This window comes from Trachypithecus francoisi, unplaced genomic scaffold (genome assembly GCF_009764315.1).
Source record: "Trachypithecus francoisi isolate TF-2019V2 unplaced genomic scaffold, Tfra_2.0 Lachesis_group17, whole genome shotgun sequence".
NCBI classification, from domain to species: domain Eukaryota; kingdom Metazoa; phylum Chordata; class Mammalia; order Primates; family Cercopithecidae; genus Trachypithecus; species Trachypithecus francoisi.
In genome coordinates this window covers 65,180,100-65,197,319 of record NW_022681462.1, presented here as the reverse complement: position 1 = coordinate 65,197,319, position 17,220 = coordinate 65,180,100, and the positions used below count along the sequence as shown (strand labels likewise).

General features: G+C 40.8%; 1 protein-coding gene across 10 annotated transcripts in view; it reads left to right on the top strand.

Moving 5' to 3' along the window:
* MTA3 (metastasis associated 1 family member 3) overlaps nt 1-17,220 on the top strand; it is a 193,920-nt gene that overhangs the window by 76,079 nt on the left and 100,621 nt on the right. For all 10 annotated transcript variants that reach the window (XR_004428358.1, XR_004428357.1, XR_004428356.1 and 7 more), the window contains exons 5-6: nt 574-637; nt 5,580-5,697. Coding sequence is in view for 7 of the 10 variants with exons in the window: in XM_033175888.1 (XP_033031779.1) it covers nt 574-637; nt 5,580-5,697 (182 nt within the window). In the remaining 3 variants the exon portion in view is untranslated. The remainder of the gene's footprint in view (nt 1-573; nt 638-5,579; nt 5,698-17,220) is intronic.

Below are 17,220 nucleotides of genomic sequence, written 5' to 3'. Positions count from 1 at the left end.
AGTAGAAACGGTGTTTCACCGTGTTAGCCAGGATGGTCTTGATCTCCTGACCCCGTGATCCGCCCGTCTCGGCCTCCCAAAGTGCTGGGATTACAGGCTTGCGCCACCGCGCCCGGCCTATTTCTAGGTTCTTAAATGTAGTTAGTGGCTGCTCATAAAAATCTGAATATTATTTAGGCATTGGTTTGTGTGATGGTGGCTTTGTCTGCACAGCCCTGTATAAAATTACCTCATAATATCTATCTATAGGTTCAGAAACTGACTCTGAGTCTGAAGGTCTCATTGTACTCTTTTTTCTTGAATAAACAGAAACTACCTATAAAGTGTTGCATATTATTAGGATTTATTGCCTAACACAATTACTCCAACAGGCTAGCCTCTCAAGAAATTCCTATAAAGGCGGCCTTTTTTTTATAGGATTGTAAAGTGGGTTTAAATTGTTTGAAAAAATATATATTCCTAACTGCCATGTAGTTTCTTAATACCAATTTCACATTCTTAACTTTTTATTTCTCATCACTGAGAAGATGAGGTGGCCTTTGTTACATTTATTCTTTTTTTCTCTTTCAACAGGGGAAAGTGCAGTGTTGCCCTTCTGAATGAGACAGAATCAGTATTGTCATATCTTGATAAAGAGGTAATTCACAGTCATACTTGTTTCGTTTTTTTCTCCCTTTATTTCACATGAAGCTCTTTCCTTGGAATTTATTTCTTTTTGTACAAAAGTATTATTCTACCATCATATTAATAGTAGTATTATGGTAAAAGTGTAATGACTAGAATGCATTTGGGTAAATTTGATTTTTCTGGTTATCTGAGATAAGGGTTAGCAAAAACTTTTGTGTCTGTTTTTCAGTTGGTAATGAAAGACATTATAGAAAATGGTACATGGATTTAGTTGATAGTGGATGAATATTTTTGACTTTATGAAATTAATGCTTTAGTGTGCTTAGCTCCCCTTTATGTTTTGTTTTTGTTTTTATTTCTTGAATAAATGGTTTTACTTTTAGACTATTTCCAGATGAGATTTTACCATTGGTGGTCTGCTTTCTGGAATCCTAATAAATTTTGTCAATTAAAAATATTTTTTACTAAACCTTAACAAGAAATGTAGTTAACAAGTTGAGATAGAGCATACGCTTCATTGAAAGGAAATTCTTATAACCAGAATATTTCATGGTATGCATAGTTTTAGGTGACATTTAAAGCAGTGTTATTTGTATGGTGGGAAACATATTTTAGTGTCAGTGATGCTTCAGTATTTCATCTTTCTGATTCTTTTCCTCTCCCCCAAAAGCTTTATTACATATGTGTATGTTTTATATTTTGGAGACAGAGTCTCACTCAGTCTGGAATGCAGTGATGTGATCTTGGCCCACTGCAACCTCCGCCTCTCGGGTTCAAGCAATTCTTACGCTTCAGCCTCCTGAGTAGCTGGGATCACAGGTGCCTGCTGTCATACCCAGCTGATTTTTGTGTTTTTGGTAGAGATGGAGTTTTGCCATGTTGCTAGGCTGGTCTTGAACTCCTGGCCTCAGGTGATCTACCTTCCTCAGCCTCTCAAAGTGCTGGGATCAGAGGCATGAGCCACTGTGCCTGGCCTGTCTCTTTTTTCTTTTTAAATCTTAAACTCAAATGTTGCCCATTTATCTCAAATGAAGAAAATATAACAGAAAAAGTTTGATGCAATCATGCAGAACCCATTATACATTAGAAAACCTAATAGGAAATAAGAAAACTAACAGGAAAATACATATTCAAAGCAGAAAAAAGGCTTATAGACTTTATAACTTACCTCTGTAAAATTTAGATGATAGACTTGTCATTAGTCTGTCCAACAGAATGGATTATAGTATGGATAATGATAGTGCCCAGAAATTAGCATTATTTCACAGAAGCAGAAAGAAAAAGGCAAAACATTCAATGCATTTCATTGTATTAAATTTTTTTTTTGGCCGGACGCGGAGGCTCACACATGTAATCCCAGCACTTTGGGAGGCCGAGGCGGGCAGATCATGAGAGCAGGAGTTTGAGACCAGCCTGACCAATATGGTGAAACCCTGTCTCTACTAAAAATACAAAAATTAGGTGGGCCATACAAAAATTAACCGAGCGTGGTGGCACATGCCTGGAATCCCAGCACTTTGGGAGGCTGAGGCGGGTGGATCATTTGAGATCAGGAGTTCAAGACCAGCCTGGCCAACACAGCAAAACCCCGTCTCTACTAAACATACAAAAATTAGTCAGGAGGTAGTGGCGCATTCCTGTAATCCCAGCTACTCGCAAGGCTGAGGCAAGAGAATTGCTTGAGCCTGGGATGTGGAAGTTGCGGTGAGCTGAGATCGCGCTACTGCACCTCCAGTCTGGGTGACAGAGTGAGACCTTGTCTAAAAAAAAATAAAAAATAGACATTGGAGAAGGGTGAGGATTGAAAAATTACCTATTGGGTACAGTGTTCACTATTAATGGGTACAGTAAAAGCCCAGACTTTACCATGACACAATGTATGCATATAAGAACTCTGTACTTTTACCCCCTAAATACATAAACACTTAAAAATAAAATATTGAGATTGGCATAGTTGAAGACGGTAACCCAAAGAATAGCTTTGTAATTATCATCCTTTACTTTTGTTTTTTTTTTTTTTGAGACGGAGTCTCACTCTGTCGCCGGGGCTGGAGTGCAGTGGCCGGATCTCAGCTCACTGCAAGCTCCACCTCCCGGGTTCACGCCATTCTCCTGCCTCAGCCTCCCGAGTAGCTAGGACTACAGGCGCCTGCCACCTCGCCCTGCTAGTTTTTTGTATTTTGTAGTAGAGACGGGGTTTCACAGTGTTAGCCAGGATGGTCTCGATCTCCTGACCTTGTGATCCGCCCGTCTCAGCCTCCCAAAGTGCTGGGGTTACAGGCTTGAGCCACCGCGCCCAGCCCATCCTTTACTTTTGACTCTGTGTTCTTGAAATTGGCCTGTCTGGAACCATTTCTCCTTTTTTTTTTTTACAACTTCTATTATAAACCAAACATATTTTGAATATTTTCCCATATCAGGACATACAAATCTAAGGATTTTAAGCAACTTATATGACCCAAATAGTCATTTCATCTTATTATATTGTAGAGTATGGCAAGCTCTTGTTTTTAATTGGAGTAGCATGCTAATAGGTTTTACAGATAACAAGTGACCTGAAGTATCTCTGCTTTTATTGATTGATTGATTGATTGATTGATTGAGACGGAGTCTGGCTCTGTTGCCCAGGCTGGAGTGCAGTGGCCAGATCTCAGCTCACTGCAAGCTCCGCCTCCCGGATTCACGCCATTCTCCTGCCTCAGCCTCCCGAGTAGCTGGGACTACAGGCGCCCGCCACCTCGCCCGGCTAGTTTTTTGTATTTTTTTTAGTAGAGACGGGGTTTCACCGTGTTAGCCAGGATGGTCTCGATCTCCTGACCTCGTGATTCGCCCGTCTCGGCCTCCCAAAGTGCTGAGATTACAGGCTTGAGCCACCGCGCCCAGCCTATTTATTTATTTTTGAGAGGGAGTTTTGCTCTTGTTGCCCAGGCCGGAGTGCAATGGCGCGATACCTGGCTCACCACAACCTCCGCCTCCCAGGTTCAAGCCGTTCTCCTGCCTGAGCCTCCTGAGTAGCTAGGATTACAGGCATGTGCCACCAAACCCGGCTAATTTTGTATTTTTAGTAGAGATGGGGTTTCTCCATTGTTGGTCAGGGTGGTCTTGAACTCCCAACCTCAGGTCATCTGCCCACCTCAGCCTCCTAAAGTGCTGGGTTTACAGGCGTGAGCCACCACGCCCGGCGTATCTCTGCTTTTAAATCTGATGGTGGCTGCGTGTGGGGGCTCATGTCTGTGATCCCAGCACTTTGGGAGGCTGAGGCAGGAGGATTGCTTGAGCCCAGGAGTTTGAGACCAGCCTGGGCAACATAGTGAGTGCTCATCTCTATTAAAAAAATAGAAAAAAAAATCTGATGGTGAGCCAATGGCAATAACTTCAGTTACTGAGTAATATTTATTACTCATGTCTTTAAAGCAAAACAAAAAATCAAACACTTCTGATTACATAGTGATCATCCCCTGTAGCTTTGTTAAGTTTGTTGTTGTTGTTGTTGTTTTTTGAGACGAAGTCTCACTCTTCTCCCCCAGGCTGGAGTGCATTGGTGCAATCTCGGCTCTCTGCAACCTCCGCCTCCTGTGTTCAAGCGATTCTCCTGCCTCCGCCTCCTAAGTAGCTGGGATTACAGGTGCTTGCCACCATGCCCAGCTAATTTTTCTATTTTTAGTAGAGACAGGGTTTCACCACGTTGGCCAGGCTAGTCTCAAACTCCTGACCTTAGGTGATCTGCCCGCCTCAGCCTGCCAAAGTGCTGGAATTATAGGCATGAGCCACCGCGCCTGGCCTAAGCTGGTTTTATCTATTCCTGCAGATTTTTTCTTTTCCTTAGATAACACTTTAACAATATGCATAAATTGTCACGTATTGGTATCCCCCCTTTTTTTTTCTAAACAGTTTTTTTGTTTAAATCTTTTTTCCTGACAGTGAGCAATGAATAAAATACAGCACAGAATTTCTCAGTGGATGGAATAACTCTGTTTTTTTCCCTTTCCCCTTATCACAGTATGTAAGAGGTCCCACAGGAGAGACTTTTACTGTCTGACAGATTATCTTTTATTTGCAGTTTCCCTGGCTGGGGCTTGGTAAATTTCTGATAGTAGGGACAGGTCCTTCCAGGATATAATACAGAGAATTGGGCAGCAGATGATCTTTGGGATCATATTGGGAAGCAGAAGACGGGACTTTGCTGGTTCAGATAATCTCTAGTGGTTATATGGAATTCAACAAAGGACTGGTGCCAGGTCATTTTGCCCATTAGGCTCAGAAACAAGGACGTATGAGCTTTGTAAGGGAGGACCGGAAATTTTGGTGTGTATGCTGCCGGTGAGCGTGTATATAGCTATGGTTATATATCTGTCTATAAATACATATGCATGCCTCAGTACTTAAAGAACTGCAGAATTATAGTTAATACATGTTTAATTAAATATTTACAAAGTGATATTATTATAACAGTAAACCACACACAAGTTCAACTCATGTATAGTTTGATGTGAAATATCTATACCTTTTAATCTTTTGACTAAAAATTGGGATGGACATTACAAAAGAGTACCTGGTATCTGTGAAGTCTTCCCTTCTGTTTGGTGTGGACTTGAGAAGTGTATAAGATGATTTGACTTTAGGTGTCTTATCTTGGAGTTATGGTTTAATTTTGCTAGCTTTTGAAACTCTACTCTAGAGAGCGAATGGTTTTCTTTTAGACTAAAACAAATAATAGAACCTTATAATCTACTTTGTTTCAAGCTGTTTCTTTTGGCTCGATTTAATTTTGTACTGTTTTACATGGTGACAGTAACACCATGCTCTCCTTAAAGATTTATGAGTTTATTCACCAAAATGAAATTTTATATACTCTCTGGGGTTTATGTGTTCATTATAGTGACATTGATTTTAATGCTTTTTAAAAAGTAGAAGGAATTAAGTATACCTACATATTTTGTCACATTTTTCAGGATACCTTCTTCTACTCATTGGTCTATGACCCCTCATTGAAAACGCTATTAGCTGACAAAGGTGAAATCAGAGTGGGACCTAGATATCAGGCAGACATTCCAGAAATGCTGTTAGAAGGTATGTTTTTCTGCATGTTTGCAGTTCTGTGAAACAAATGTATCTTGAAACTCAAATATACATGTCCTCATGTGGAAGAAGCAATGTTCAGGGCAAAGTCCAAAAGTTATAAGCACTTGCAATTTTGCCGTTCTTTGTAAAAAATAATGAATAAATAAATAGAGATGAGGCCTTTCTATGTTGCCCAGGCTGGTCTTGATCTCCTGGCCTCAAACAATCCTCCCACCTCGGCCTCTCAAAAGGGATGCTATTATAGGTGTGGCCTGGCCAGCACTTCCAATTTTAGAAGTACAAAATTAGCTCATTTTAATGTACTTTGTTTTTGCTATGCTTCATATATATCTAGCTTTTTAAAAAATTGAAGGTTTGTGGCAACCCTGTTGAGCAAGTCCTTTGGTGCCATTTTTCCAACAGGACAGTGTCTCTGTGTCAAATTTTGGTAATTCTTGCAACATTTCAAACCTTTTCATTATTATCTGTTACGGTGATCTATGATCAGTGATCTTTGATGTAACGGTTGTAATTGTTTTGGGGCCATGAACTGTATCCATATGAGAGGACAAACTGAATTGATAAATGCTGTGTATTCTGAGTGCTCCACCAACTGTCCCTTCCCTGCCTCTTTCTCTCTCCTGGGGTCTCCCTTTTTTATGAGTCACAGCAATATTGAACTTAAGCCAGTTAACAACCCTGCAGTGGCCTGTAAGTTTTCAAGTGAAAGGAAGAGTAGCATGTCTCTCACTTTAAATCAAAAGCAAGAAATGAAGCTAGTGAGGAAGGCATGTCAGAAGTCAAGACAGGCCAAAAGCCAGGCCTCTTCCCCCTGTTAGTCAAGTTCTGAATGCAAAGGAAAAGTTCTTGAAGGAAATTAAAAGTGCTACTCCACACTCCAGCCTGGGCGACAGAGCAAGACTCTGTCTCAAAAAAAAAAAAAAAAGCTACACCAGTGAACACATAAATGATAAGAAAGCAAAACAGGCTGGGCACAGTGGCTCGCGCCTTTAATCCCAGCACTTTGGGATGCCGCAGCACGTGGATTACTTGACCAGGAGTTCGAGACCAGCCTGGCCAACATGGTGAAACACCATCTCTACTAAAAATATAAAAACTAGCCAAGTGTGATGGTGTGTGCCTGTATTCCCAACTACTCGGGAGGCTGAGGCAGGAGAATCCCTTGAACCTGGGAGGCAGAAGTTGGAGTGTGCCAAGATTGTGCCACTGCACTCCAGCTTGGGCAACAGAGTGAGACTTTGTCTAAAAAAGAAAACAATAGCCTTACTGCTTTACTGCTGATACCATGGAGAAAGTCTTAGTGTCCTAGAAAGAAGATCAAACCACCAACAACATTCCTTTAAGCCAAAGCCTCATCCAGAGCAGGGCCCTAACTCTCTTCAATTCTGTGAAGACTGAGAGGTGAGGAAGCTGGAAAAAATTCTTCACCATAACAGAAAACTGCAAGTAAAGCAGCAAGTACTGATGTAGAAGCTGCAGCAAGTTATCCAAGTCTAGCTAAGATTACTGACGAAGGCTGCTACACTAAACAACAGATTTTCAATGTAGGTAAGACAGCTTTCTATTGGAAGAAGATGCCATCGAGGACTTTCATAGCTACAAGCTTCAAGGGACAGGCTGACTCTCTCATTAGTGACAAATGCAGCTGGTAAGTTGAAGCCAGTCCTCATTTACCGTTCCAAAAATCCCAGACCCCTCAAGCATTATGCTAAATCTGCTCTACCTGTGCTCTGTAAATAGAACAACAAAGCCTAAATGACAGCACCTCTGTTTACAGCATGGTTTACTGAATATTTTAAGCTCGCGGTTGAGACCTACTGCTTAGGAAAAAGGATTCCTTTCAAAAACTGCTCATTGATAATGCTCCTCATCATCCAAGAGCTCTGATGGGGATGTACAAGGAGGTGCATATTGTTTGCATGACTGCTGACACAACATCCATTCTGGAACCTATGGATCAAGGAGACATTTTGACTTTCACATTTTATTATTAAGAAATAACATCACCTAAGGCTATACTTCCCATAGATGATTCCTCTGATGGATCTGAGTAGTCAATCGAAAACCTTCTGGAAAGGATTCTCCATTCTAGATGCCAGTAACAATTGTAATTGATAGGAGGAGGTCAAAATATGGACATTAATAGGAGTTTAGAAGAAGTTGATTCCAATAGTCGTGGATAACTTTGAAGGGTTTACAACTTCAGTGGCAGAAGTAACTGCAAATATGGTGGATATAATATGCAAGAAAACTACAGTGAGAGTGGGCCCTGAAGATATGACTGACTGAATTGCTGCAATCCCATGTTAAAACTTGGATGGGTGAGTAGTTGATTCTTATGGATGAGCAATGAAAGTGGATTCTTGAGATGGGATCTACTCCTGGTGAAGATGCTGTGAACACTGTTGAGATGGCAATGAAGGATTTGGAATATTATATGAACTTAGTTGGCAAAGCAGTGGCAGGGTTTGAGAGGGTTGTCCCTGTTTTTGAAAGAAGTCTACTGGCCGGGTGCTGTGGCTCACGCCTGTAATCCCAGCACTTTGGGAGGCGGAGGTGGGCGAATCATGAGGTCAGGAGATCGAGACCATCCTGGCTAACATGGTGAAACCCTGTCTCTACTAAAAGTACAAAAAGTTAGCTGGGCGTGGTGGTGGGCGCTTGTAGTCCCAGCTACTCGGGAGGCTGAGGCAGGAGAATGACGTGGAACTCGGGAGGCGGAGGTTGCAGTGAGCCAGATCACGCCACTGCACTCCAGCCTGGGCAACAGAGCGAGACTCAAAAGAAGGAAGTCTACTGTAGGTAAAATCCTATCGAGCATCACATGCTACAGAGAAAAACTTTTTTTGAGACAGAGTCTCACTCTGTCGCCCAGGCTGAAGTACAGTGGCACAATCTTGGCTCACTGCAGTTTCCACCTCCTGGGTTCAAACGATTCTTGTGCCTCAACCTCTCAAGTAGCTGGGATTACAGGCATGTGGCACCACGCCCGACTTTTTTTGTATTTTTAGTAGAGATGGGGTTTTGCCATGTTGGCCAGGCTGGTCTTGAACTCCTGACTTCAAGCCATCTGTCCACCTTGGCCACCCAAAGTGCTGGGATTACAGATGTGAGCCATCCCCCCACCCCACCTGCCTCCCACCCTGCCCCCCACTGCCAGCAGTCTTGGAATGTTTTAACCAGAAACAAGGAATGCCTTTCCCTTTCTTCAAGGCTACTTCTGGGTATTTATTTTTACATTTTATAACTTGGTAGTTTTCTTTGTTAAGTATTCATCTCTAACAAAAACAACAGATTTATAGATTTTATTGAAAAATACCATATTTTTTATCATAAATGTAGAAGCCATTTTGGACTCTTATTTCAGCCTGAAGCATTAAAGCATATCCAGAATGTTTCTTTTCACTTGTAATCAGGCAACTGAGTAGATGCAAGGTTTAAAGAACCCTTCTTTTTTTGAAATGGAGTTTCGCTCTTGTTGCCCAGGCTGGAGTGCAGTGGCGTGATCTTGGCTCACTGCAACCTCTCCCTCTCAGGTTCAAGCGATTCTCCTGTGTCAGCCTCCTGAGTAGCTGGGATTACCGATGCCCGCCACCACACACCCAGCTAATTTTTGTATTTTTAGCAGAGACAGGGTTTCTTCATGTTGGCCAGGCTGGTCTCGAACTCCTGACCTCAGGTGATTCACCTGCCTCAGCCTCCCAAGGTGCTGGGATTACAGGCATGAGCCTCTGCGCCTGGCCACCCTTCTTTTTTCTAATGACTATATTTTTGGAGGAGAAGGAGTGGGGATACCAACAGGTATACCAGTAATTAACCACACTTGAAATGGTCATTGCCATCACAGAAACTTCCATATGTAGCTAGTACCTGATTGCAGGGAAATTAAATAGTAGGACATATCATATTCAAGAACAGATGTTTAAGATTTGCTGGAATCCATTCTTCCTAACCCTTTTAGTACTCCTGAGTGGGTACATTTCCACCAGTGGCCAGATTCTAATTTGCATTGGCATGGAATGTAGAACTGGAATTAATATCTTGGGTAGGTGGCAGCAGCAGCACTCTGCCAGGATATGTTACAGGCTTGCTTTCTTTGTGAACATGTCTTGATGGATACTAAGAGATTGTTGTGGCATTTGCCTTACTAGGTAATAAATCTTTCTGTGGCTTTTCGATTTTTAAATTCATTTATGGCTACCCATCACCTAACAAACTCTAGAGATCTGAAAAGAAGAGTATGTAGTTTACAAATGTAAGTAAAGACGTCTTTTAGATTTTACATCTTTCACTGAGTTTGAATAAATCACCTAGAAAATTTTACATAAAAGAGATGAGAAGTTTTGAGTCATTTAAATGTATTATAACATTGGAGTTTTAAGAAAAAATTTGTTTTACATATTAAATTTAAATTTCAACTGTTAAAGTATGTTATAACAACATTAAATTATTAAACAAAAATGACTCTAGGTTCACAAGTTTGGGTAAATCCTGACTATACTGTGTTTTAGTTGAGTAACCTTGGGGAAATGATTAACCCCTCCAAGTTCCCGTTTCTCTTTAAACAGGGAATGATAGCGTAGGTGGTACATTCTATCGTTGCGATGAGCAAATGAGGTAATTCTTGTCATGCAGTTAGCACATGCCCAGCTGTTACAGTCCTTTCCCCCGGCCTCTAGTAATACTCATTTAATAGCTGTTATCTGTCGGGTGCGGTGGCTCATGCCTGTAATCCCAGCACTTTGGGAGGCTGAGGCGGGCAGATCATTTGAGGTCAGGAGTTTGAGACCAGTTTGACCAACGTTGGTGAAACCCCATCTCTACTAAAAAATACAAAATTTAGCCGAGTGTGGTGGCGGGTGCCTCTAATCTCAGCTACTTGGTAGGCTGAGGCAGGAGAATTACTTGAACCCAGGAGGCAGAGGTTGTAGTGAGCTGATATCGCGCCACTGCACTCCAGCATGGGTGACAGAGAGAGACTCCCTCTCCAAAAAAAAAAAAAAAAACCTGTTATCACCAGTCATACTTGAGTATTAAATAATTAAATTAGTGTATCTTTTGTTACATTGTATGCACTTAAAACTTGTATTAACTCATATTCTGTTGGCAAATAGGAAAATGTTAGTATAGAGTAAAAATTGTGTCAGTTCATATGTGACTTTCCCCAGCAATAAGGGAAACAAGTATTCTCACAGATAAGGAGAGTTTAAGAAAGAGCAAGTGGAAGTTTTTACAAAAGTGCCTTCCTTTGATTTAAGCAGTGGCTGATTTTTGTGGCCTGAAAATCTGAGGCACTTTCCACTATGTTAAAACTATATGGGGAAGCTTTGAGTTACAGATAAAGAGACTGAAGATATTTCCTCCAGTGTTTGGGGGAAAAATTGCATTCTAGATTCGATTTTTAATTTATTTGAAGCTATAAAAAGGGACCTACAGCTCAGTGGAAGAAGCATGAATCCAGGGTTTAAGGAGATAAAAGATCAGTGGACCTTTATGCTTGGTGCAAATGGCAATAGAGATTTAATTGTTTTATTATGATTGTTAGTTTTTTTGGAATGCTCTGGTTACTAGCTTTCTTAGGTTTTGAGAGTTTTATCCTATTTTTTCATAAACGCTATTACCTTCAATTGGTAGTTTTGCAGAATATGAACGTCTTAACAATGTAGTGGATAGTCGTCAATTTAGAAATACTGACCTGTAAGAATTATTTAAGCAGGTATTGATTGCCATCATATAAAACAGCAGTTTTCAGCCATAGGGCAATTTTGTCCTCAGGAGAATTAGACAATATGTAGACATTTTAGTTGTCAAGTCTGGTAGAGGGGATGGAGGTAGGAAGGGGCACCTAGTGGGGAGAGGCCAGGTATGAAAAATTTATGGGGACATAGTAACCATTCAATAAATGTTAGTTAATAGTTACATAATTATAATACTACGTAATTTTTTTTTTTGAGACGGAGTCTCACTCTGTCGCCCAGGCTGGAGTGCAGTGGCGGGATCTCAGCTCACTGCAGGCTCCGCCTCCCAGGTTTACGCCATTCTCCTGCCTCAGCCTCTGGAGTAGCTGGGACTACAGGCGCCCGCCACCTTGCCCGGCTATCTTTTTGTATTTTGTAGTAGAGACGGGGTTTCACCGTGTTAGCCAGGATGGTCTCGATCTCCTGACCTCGTGATCCGCCCGTCTTGGCCTCCCAAAGTGCTGGGATTACAGGCTTGAGCCACTGCGCCCGGCCAATACTACGTAAATTTTCAAATATAAATGATTATATGGTCTGGTCTATTTCTGTACATTTGATTGTGTTTGTTTTTATGGTAGTACATAATGTATTATTTTGATTACTGTTGCCATATATTATAATCTTATCCAGATGAGTTAATCCTTTCCCTTATTTTAGAACTATTTCATTTGTAGATATTTAAAACTTTTTATATCTACTTCCAAAACTAAATTCTTTTATGGCCATGCATCACCTAATGACAGCAATACATTCTGATAAATGTGTCATTAGGCAATTTCATTGCTGTGCCAACATCATAGAGTGCACTTCCACAAACCTAGATTTGTACAGCTTACTAAACACTCAGGCTATATGGTGTAGCCTATTGCTCCCAGGCTACAAACCTGTACAGCATGTTACTGTACTGAATACTGTAGGGAATTATTACACAATAGTAAGTATTATGTGTCTAAATATAGCTAAGTATAGAAAAGGCATTGTAAAAATACAGTAAAAAGGTAATAAGTGGTACACCTACTGTGTAGGGTACTTCCCGTGAATGGAGCTTGCAGCAATGGAAATGGCTTTGGGTGAGTCAGTGAGTGAGTGGTACGTGGATGTGAAGGACTAGGACATTACTGTAGACTTTATAAACAATGTATACTTAGGCTATACTAATTTTATTTAAAAATTATCTTCAGTAATAAATTAACTTTAGCTTACTGCAACTTTATTTTTTTTTAACTTTTTGACTCTTCTATCATAACATTTAAATATAAACACTATGAGACTCAAAGAAGAGCCAGATGACATAAGTTTTTAATACCGCCACCCTGAGGTTACCAAAAGAATAGGGAATTGGTGCTGGGCATGGTGGCTCACGCTTGTAATCCCAGCACTTTGGAATTGGAAGGCTGAGGCTGGCGGATCACTTGAGGTCAGGAATTTGAGACTAGCCTGACCAACATGGTGAAACCCCATCTCTACTAAAAGTACAAAAAATTAGCTGGGCATGGTGGTGCATGCCTGTAGTCCCAGCTACTTCAGAAGGCTGAGGCTGGAGAGTCCCATAAGCCCAGGGGGTGGAGGCTGCAGTGAGCTGTGATTGTGCGCCACTGCACTCCAGCCTGGGTGACAGAGCGAGACCTTGTCTCAAAAAAAAAAAAAAAAAAGAGGCCGGGGTGCGGTGGCTCACTTCTGTAATCCCAGCACTTTGGGAGGTCAAGGCAGGTGGATCACCTGAGGTCAGGAGTTCAAGACCAGCCTGGCCAACATGGTGAAACCCCGTCTCAACTAAAAATACAAAAAATTTAGCTGGTCGTGGTGGTGGGCACCTGTAATCCCAGCTACTTCAGGAGACTGAGGCAGGAGAATGGCTTGAACCCGGGAGGTGGAGGTTGCAGTGAGCCGAGATCGCGGCATTGCACTCCAGTGTGGGCAACAAGAAAAAAAAGAAAAAAAAAAAAAAGAGTGAGGGGAGGTAGTGACACAGGTTACGGGAGAGCAGGGCTAGCAAAGGCTGCATGGCTGCCTTGTTATGTGGATGAACCTCCGAGGTAATCTCCAAGCTGCCCTCAGAAAGGTGTAGCTTGGGGTGAAGTGTCTTTGTCAGACCTTTGGTCTCTTCTTCCTGTAAGTTAGTCTGTCTTAGATTCATTTAAAGGGGCCTCAGAGAAATCCTGTTTGCATTTGCGGTTTACTTCACTAATGTATTTCCTCTACGTATGCAGATCTCCCCCCATAAAAGACAGCCTTTCAGGGCTGGCTACTCTTGTTGTGTTTATTGATCTCAGAATAGCCATCTAGAAATATGCCGAAGAAGTATATTTTGAGGTGAAATATTCTGGTTTCACCTCACTTCTTGATTTTTATTTTAGAAGTAGAAACTGGGACTCCCTATATTGACCAGTCTGCTCTTAAACTCCTGGCCTCAAATGATCCTCCTACCTTGGCCTACCAAAGTGCTGGGATTACAGATGTGAGCCACTGCACCCTAGCCTTGCTTTTTTATTTACTCAATCATCTCATCTTCTTTTGAAAATTTTGAAATTTCTTTATATAAAATCTCCAATTTTATTTCCCAGTGTTTTATATTTTTATTGTCAAAATGAATGCTTTGACAATATAATTTATTGTCAATATAATTTTTAAAAGTTGCAATTTTTAAAAGTTATAGTAACTTATTATTCTTTTGATTCATAACTTAATATGTTGCCCAGAACTTTCAGAACAAGATTGAGCAAAAATGGTGATAAAAGACATCCTTGAGTGTTTCTGAATTACATATAAAAAGCATAGTACTCTGATGGCTGGTGCAAAGTAAACGTATTGTATTTGGAACAAAGAATGTTTCAAATTGCCTAGGAAAGGACCTTTCGGAATCCTTAGTTCTTCAGAGTATTTGAACAACACTCTGTGCTCAAAATTCTTTTTTTTTGAGACAGAGTCTTGCTCTGTGGCACAGGCTGGAGTGCAGTGGCGCGATCTTGGCTCACTGCAAGCTCTGCCTCCCGGGTTTACGCCATTCTCCTGCCTCAGCCTCTGGAGTAGCTGGGACTACAGGCGCCCGCCACCTCGCCCGGCTAGTTTTTTGTATTTTGTAGTAGAGACGGGGTTTCACCGTGTTAGCCAGGATGGTCTCGATCTCCTGACCTCGTGATCCGCCCACCTCGGCCTCCCAAAGTGCTGGGATTACAGGCGTGAGCCACCGCGCCCGGCCTCAAAATTCTTAAGAAGTACTTTGTCAGTATTTTCTAGAGATTTAAAAATATAACTGGAAGTTTAGGGCTAACATTTAAAATAGTTGCTGGGTCTACATTTCTTCAAAATTAAATGAAGCAAAAATAGGAAGCTGTATACAATCACACATTTAGTTGGGAAATACAGTTGTAGGAATTTGGAGGTTAGGGGAGATCGTCATGGTCTGTGTTTTTTGATGATATGACACGTAAGCAGATTGGAATTGCCCAGATTATCATACGTGGAGGAGGAAGGGGCGATTATTATAAAGACTGGAATGAACATTAACATGAAATTAATCTTGGTTCAGTTTTTGGCTCATTCCATTGTAACCAGGGCCATTCCAAAGGTTGCTGCTAGCGTAGCTGAAAAAAATTTAATTATGAAATTCTAAATAAGTTCATTCAAGAGCTTTTAAAAAGTTTTTTCCATGTGAAGAAGTGATCAAACTGATATGAATGTAATTATTTGGTCTATTCAAAATGGGAATCTCCTCTTAGTTTGAAATGATCATTTGATATAGAGAATTTCTGTATTTATTTTTTGTTCTTCTTGCTATTTTTCTTCTCAGCCCATGGTTCTATGTTTTTGGTGTTAGTATAAATGCTTTCAAGAGAGTTTTATTGTTTACAGTGAATTTATTTAGAATTATTCTAAGTCTTTTGCTGTATGCTGCAGACTGTATGGGTGGAATTAAAATTTATCAATTTGACTGACTTGAATTTGAAAAGTAAACATCAATTTTAGTCTTACGTTCGGGAGTATACAACAGAAGGGGCTTAAAACTGAATAGCAACATCTTTTCTTGTGTGTTATTTAAGATGTAGATTTCAAATGTTTTACCACTACTATTTATCCTTATTTAAATTATTTTTAAAAAGACATGGGCAGGTTAATTGTGTCATTCTCCATTCTCAAGTTTCATGTGGCTTGCAACTTTTTGATTTTTAACTGGTCTTTGAAAATGAACCTAATGTTGAGTGTCTTGTCTTAGCATGCTAAGAATTGTAAACAAAACAAAGAATGAAGTCCTTTCAAACCTTAGATGTTTTTGACCTAGTACTAGCTCTGCTCTGCTCTGCTTATGTCATTTTATATTGGGGTTGGCAGTTGGCTCTCTGGTTACCTGCCTTTTAACCAGAGACAAATGGGCAGGTCTTCAACCTAACAGCAGTGGCCTGACTTAAGAGGCTGCAGGTGGAACGCCTGCTTCTGTCCTGTCCTTTCCATTGATACCTGCTTGCTCCTATACTAGGTAGCCCATAGCCTGGGTTTGTCAGTCACTGGGGAATGTTTGGCTTCAGAGTTATTATGTTAGCCGCTACAAGGCCTAATGTTATAGATGCAGTGATAAAAAGCAAAACAAAGCCAAAAGCAGTCGCTATCATTAAAGTGCTCTTATTCTAGTAAGAATCCATAGCTATAAATAAAAATTCCATTGGCTCCCAAGTCTACTTTTCATTACAATCATTTGTCCTAACATGGACTCTTGTTCAATAGTTATCTGTGAGACATTCTAAAGCAAAGCATTTGGCATTATTGTCAGTCTTCTCTTGGCGCTAACCTCCTGTTTGTGTATCTTTTTTTGTTTTGTTTTGTTTTGTTTTGAGACACCCAGGCTGGAATGCAGTGGTGTGATTATGGCTTACTACAGCTTTGACCTCCTGGGCTGAAGCAGCCTTTCCACCTCAGCTTCTTGAGTAGCTAGGACTACAGGCGTGTGCCACGACGCATGGCTAATTTTATTTATTTTTTGTAGAGATGGGGTCTCACTGTGTTGCCAAGGTTGGTCTTGAACTTTTGGGCTCAAGTAATCCTCCCTCCCCAGCTTCCCAAAGTGCTGGGATTATAGGTGTGAGCCACCATGCCCAGCCTCCTTCTTTCTGCTAATGCCAATGCTATGAGTACAGCTCACAAAACTTGAAATCTACACTCTACATCCAGTCTGTCACTGACATTCCCAAATCTCCTCTCTTTGTGCTCTATTACCAGTCTCATAACCAAAACCCCTCACTACTTGTGAGGGAACTCTTAAAGGAGGCTGATATGGCTCTCTGTCTTTATCAGGTATCTCTGCAGAGGAAATTATGCCTTGAAAGTTGAAGTTTGGTTCTGCTCTTATCACTCTCTTACCAGAAAAATCAAGGGCTTCTAATATAAAATCTCTTCAAAAAACATCTATGTAGGATCTCCAGTAATGTGTTCATAACCCACTTCTCTTAGCTATCTTCTCTCATTCCATAAAGTACTCCAGACATTATGAGCTACTTTTCTGTGACATTTTAATGCCCCATGACTTTGTTCATGTTCTCATTTCTTTTTTAAAAAATCTTCCCCTGCTGGTGCATTCATACCCTTTAGTTCTTAGGAGAAATGCCATCTCCTTCATGACATTGTTTCTTACCTAGCTTGAAATGATTTCTCTATTCTTCAGATTCTTATGCTATAACTATTAATATGTGTCTCTTATGCTATTTATTTGGTTTATATCATAGGTATTTATGCATAGTTTAAGCATCTTGTGGAAGTGATTCTTGCTTTCTTTCTTTTTTCC